General features: G+C 39.5%; 1 protein-coding gene across 1 annotated transcript in view; it reads left to right on the forward strand.

Moving 5' to 3' along the window:
* Positions 1–3,713: 3,713 nt before the first annotated feature.
* Positions 3,714–5,683, forward strand: part of ESR1 (estrogen receptor 1) — a 25,813-nt gene continuing 23,843 nt past the window's right edge. The window contains exons 1-2 of the mRNA XM_009869160.1: positions 3,714–3,780; positions 4,796–4,934. Of these exons, the coding sequence (XP_009867462.1) occupies positions 3,714–3,780; positions 4,796–4,934 (206 nt within the window). The remainder of the gene's footprint in view (positions 3,781–4,795; positions 4,935–5,683) is intronic.

Genomic DNA, 5,683 nt, shown 5'->3' on the forward strand with positions numbered 1-5,683 from the left:
AGAAGCTCAACATGAGCCATCAGTGTGCGCTTGAAGCCCGGAAAGCCAATCGTGTCGTGGGCTGCATCAAGAGGTGTGGGGCCCGCAGGTTGGGGGAGGTGATTCGCACTCTCATGAGACCTCACCTGGAGTACTGCGTCCAGTTCTGGAGCCCACAGTACAAGAAAGATACGGACGTGCTGGAGCGTGTCCAGAGAAGGGCCACAAAGATGATCAGAGGACTGGAGCACCTCTCCTATGAGGACAGACTGAGAGAGTTGGGGCAGTTCAGTCTGCAGAAAAGAAGGCTCCAAGGAGACCTTATTGTGGCCTTCCAGTATCTCAGGGGGGCTACAAGAAAGCTGGGGAGGGGCTTTTTAGGATGTTGGGTAGTGATAGGACTAGAGGGAATGGATTAAAGCTAGAGATGAATCGGTTCGGATTGGATGTTAGGAAGAAGCTCTTCACTATGAGGGTGGTGAGACCCTGGCACAGGTTGCTCAGAGAGGGGATGGAAGCCCCATCCTTGGAAGTTTTTAAGGCGAAGCTTGATGGGGCTCTGGGCAGCCTGATCTAGTGGGGGATGTCCCTGCCCATGGCAGGGAGGTTGGAACTAGACGATCTTTAAGGTCTCTTCCAACTCTGACTATCTATGGTTCTATGATAAACCACTTCTCTGTTGTTGTCAGGGGTCTGTGTTTTACCTAATACTACTTCCAGGAGTCCTTCTGTTCTTTCATGGCAACCCTTCCCTTTGGGCAACTGCCAGTTTGCAAAAAGATTGGCTCATACCTGTTGCAGATGGCTGCAGCCTTCTTTTTTTTAGGGTGGTAGGGTCATACAACTTTGGATTCCCAAGTCTAATATCACCTCTAGAGAGTCATGCTTGCTACAATAGGGCTTTTTATAGCTTTTCCTCCAGGGACCTACTGATGATTTCAGAGTGTCTTACTGCCTGGAAGAGAGATCTGTGTATTGTCACTGGTGCAGCACATACTGATGTTCCCTATTAGAAAGGATAATCAGTTTAATTTGAACATTACTGGTTTGTGCTCCACATATAACATATATTTATTTGCCACCTACTCTTAGCTTAGTGCTCAGAACACCTTTCTGACTTTTCAGTTCGGATTTCTGTATTTATCAAAGTGTTTGAGGAACAATTATTGTGTTCTGTGCTGGCAATCACTCAAAAAATACTGTTAATTTATCTGTATATGAAAAAAGGATGTTCCAGTCATGGCTTTTGTTTTGTAAGTGTCTTTCTCCTGCCAGAGAAATCATATGATACATGAGTGGCTAAATGACAGTCAAGGTCTTGTGGATTTTGGCCACCCAATAATTTTGATATGTCTCATAAGGTCATGAAATTGGTCAGTCTGGTGTATGGAGTCAGATGTAGGTTATATCCATAAGCTGCAATCAATTAATTTATAAGCAGTGAGGTGAGGGTTTTTCTTTTTCCTTAAAGCACATTAACCAAAAATTTAGAATTAAAAAATAATTTTTCATTCCAAACTTGACTGCATTAAAAGAACACTGATACTTGAGAAGGCAGTGCACATCTGCACATAATTTTAGTGGCATTAAAGTGCGGCATGCTCTGAGTGATGAAGTGACTAATGATTTATTCATCATTTAATTTAACCTTCTCTAACATTATTCTGATTTAGCTTGCTTGAATAAGAGTAAGTCTTTAAAATAATAATTAAATCTTGATTAGTGTTTCAAATTTATGGAAACTTAGTATGTTGCTTAGATAATAACTACTTTTGTTGTGAACAATGGCTCCTTATTTGTCATCTCGTTCAGAGCAGATTTATCTTCCAGCATGGGCTTCTGTATGTTATGCCATTACCTTTTGCAATGCCATTCTCTTTTTTTTTAGTTTTAACCCATTGCAGTCCTTTAACTCCTTTAGTCTATTTAACTGCACAAAGAGTAACTAAATTCCTCTTACTCCTTACTAGAGGACATGTTTTTCAATGTTTTATTCAATTTGATATTTCTCTGTCATTCTGTCCAACTTCTCATCCCACTTGAAGAGTGGTTATCAGATTCAGGTAACACAGAGGTAACTTAGCTTCTTTCCTCTCTCAGAGTTTCTCTGGCTTTTTGTAAAGTTCATCACTTTTATTGGATATAGCTTCCCACTGGAATGTCAATCTGGGCTGATTCTTCTTCATCATGTCCAAGTCATCTTTGTAGCTGCTACAGTCTCAGTCTTGTATATATGTTTAATGTTCTTGGTTTTAAACTTCTGGTTTTTTATGATAAAGCTTGTGAATGATTTAGATTGCTTATAACATCAACCTGCCTTTTGCATTATTTCCCACATGCCACCATGACACCTGAATCATGATTTCTGTCTTTTTCTCATGCCATCATGAAAAAACTTGTCTAGGGCAAAGAAGTAAACTATATGGAGTTCCTTTAGAAGCACTTCAGTTCATTACATTATTGCCATTACATACTGAGATATGTAATTTAAAATACCTTAATTCAGTTAATATCGTGCATGTTTTTACAAAATCAAATGTCTCATAGAAATCTGTTTCATCAAAATTATTATTTTATCAACTAAATTTATAATGTCCCCTGAATTGCATTTGACGTATATTACTATATTACAGGCTTTTAAATCTGCATTAATCAAGGTTTGTGTTATCTATTTTGTTATAGAACCCAAAGTAGATGGCAGGCTGACAGATCATTTAATGCTTTAAGCTATTAAACTACTCATAATCAGTTTTCTTTTCATCCTAACTTCCTTAGCTTCACTGAAATCAGAGTTAATATTCCAGATAGCAATAATATTGTTGGTCAGTCCTTTTAAGACATTTTAATATAAAGTTTTCACGTTCATGCACTTAAAAAGATGTTAACATTGTCTGGCAGTATATTTCTTATCTCAGAACAGGCTAACGAAATAACAAAATCTCCAATTTAGAGAGAAGAGTGTTGTGGGGGACCCCCAGTCCCCACCTTGCAGTCCATCCACTCGAGAAGTGTAGGAAGAGAGGTTGCTAGTGAAAACTGAGTCAAAAGGTTGTTGAGTACCTCAGCCTTCTCTTTGTTTGTTGTTGCTAATTTGTCAGTCTTGCCCGTCATTGGGGTACGTGTTCTTTGACCTTTCTTTTCTGGCTGGCATACCTGTAGAAGCACTTATTGTTACTCTTTGCATCCCTTGCCCAGTTCATCTCCAGCTGCACCTTGGCCTTCTTCACCATATCGCTAGACAACCAGGCATATACTGTTCCCAGGATACCTGTCCCTGCTTTCCCTGCTCACGCAGTTCCTTCTTGCCCTTTAGTTTGCCCAGCAGGTCTCAACTCAGGCATTCCTTGCTTGGTTTCTTACATCTGGGGATCAGGAGCTCATGTGCTCTACAGAAAGTGTCCATAAAGATCTACCAGCTCTGTTCTGCTCCCTTGTCCCTGGACCATTTCCCAGGGTGTCCTCTTAACTAGCTTCTTGAAGAGCTAGATGTTTGCTTGCCTAAAATTCAGGGTCCCAACTTTACTCTTTGCCTGACCCATATCCCTCAGGACTCTGAAGTCCACCAGTGTGTGATCACTGGATGCAGCCCAGGCTGCCTCCAATCTTGGTGTCACCAACATCAATGTATATTTCAGAGCACTGCATTTAACTTTAAAAATCTATGTGATTTTTGGTTTGTTTTTTTTTTCCCCTGTCAAGATAGCACTCGAGTATGTCAGGTATGTTCCCGGAAAATGGCTCAACGTATACCTCTAGTGAGAACACAACACAAAAGCAAAATCACTGCCATTTACTGGGCTGGTAAGGTAGTTTACCCTGTAACTTGTATTCTGAGCACTAATATGAGTCAATTACAATTGGAAAAAAAGATATAATGAAAAAGTTCAATAATGTGTTTCACTCGTAACTGAGTAAAAGATAGGATATCTTTTAAGGGAACCTCTACACATTTCATTTTAGCAAATTCATGCTAATTTTAAAGAATAAGTTATGATACGATGTAATAAATTGTGAAATGAATCACCCCTTTGCTTATATCTTTGGATTGAAAGTGATGTTCATGAAAAATTGAGTCTCAAATAAAGAAAAATACAATCTGTTCTGTGAAATGAACACAGGAATGACCACTCTAATTGTGCTTTCATATCTTGCTATAGGTGACCTCTTTATTTTGCATTCGTTGTTTCTGGCATTGTTTAAATATAGAGTAAAATAGGTCACCCCTTTCCTCCAGGTGCTGTAGTCCAATGGAATAGTGGTTCATTGATGAGTTTGGATTGTGCAGTAATCAGCATTTGCTGCCCATATTTTTTGGAATGCTGTACTGAGCACACAGACACAGCACCTGCAGTACAGCGAATTGTTGACCAGTCTGTGAAACTGCATTCAGGTAGGGAAGGTGGTCTGGGGTTAGCTGACTAGAGCTAACATTTCATTTCGTAAGAGGCATTTTCTCTCCATCGTGCCCCGGGCAGCACGGCACTGGAGTGGGCAGCTGCCCCTTTCCGCCACCTGTGCCTGATGTGGGGATCGAGATGCTCACCTGGCTCCTGTCCTACTCTTGAGTTAGGGCACAGCCAGAACACAGCCAGGGGCCTAGAAAGTGCTGGCTGTTCTGTAGGATGGAGCCACTGTAGACCTAGTAATAGAAAAATCTCAGGTCAAAATGTAAAGAGAACAAATGTCTGTTTTATTGCTTTTTTCTTTGTGGTTATCCAGCTCCAATGCATTTGCTTTTTAAAGCCTGGTTCTCTGAATAATGTTGTTTCACTTACAAAACTGGAGTGGTTTTACTCTGTCCTATTTATTCTTTCAGGATTTGTGGATTTAACACTCCATGATCAGGTCCACCTACTGGAATGTGCCTGGTTAGAGATACTGATGATTGGCTTAGTCTGGCGCTCCATGGAACACCCAGGAAAGCTTTTATTTGCACCTAACCTATTACTGGACAGGTCAGTCTGCATGTTGATGTGAATTATTAAAGTTATTTTATATTTCTACTGCACTCAGATTAATTTTTAGCTTGTAGCCATCTCACTGATAATACAATTTGACGGTACTTCTTAAGCTAAGAGGGATATAGTAGGCAAGACTGGAAAAGGAACTCTGAAAGACATAGAAATGCTCAGGAATGTGATTCTGGCCATTTCTTAGAAAAGTAAAACAACTGAAATGCACCTGCTGCTGGAATTACTGTCTTTCAAAGGCAGAAGAAAGTTTCTCTTATAATCTGTACTGTTTGCTGCAAAATTAAATTTAATTCACTTTAATTCAGATAATTATTTCTGCTTGTCTAAAATTCTCCCGGTTATTCTTAGTTAGAATTGGTTTACCCAAGCAGCCAGCCAAAATTTTGGAAGAAAATACTGGTAGAGTCTCAATTACAATATTATTTATTTGTAGAGAATATGTTAAATTTTCTTTTTTACTTTTTCTCCTGAAAAATGGAGTAATATATGTAAAACACACACCTGCTTGCTGCCTTAAGCCTTTTTTAGCCAGTCTTCTTAATATGCTGTAGGTGTTTCTAAGTGAGAGAGAAAAACAGACATTTCTGCCATACAACAATATCCTAGATTTTATCCGGCAGTCTTCACAAAAAAACCCAGGAAGATCGATAGATTTTTAACATATATTCTAGCCATCTTAATGTAAACTCAAGTACGCTTTTTTTCCCAGTCATGAAAAATTCCAGCCTTGG

This window comes from Apaloderma vittatum, unplaced genomic scaffold, assembly GCF_000703405.1.
Source record: "Apaloderma vittatum isolate BGI_N311 unplaced genomic scaffold, ASM70340v1 scaffold8415, whole genome shotgun sequence".
NCBI lineage: Eukaryota > Metazoa > Chordata > Aves > Trogoniformes > Trogonidae > Apaloderma > Apaloderma vittatum.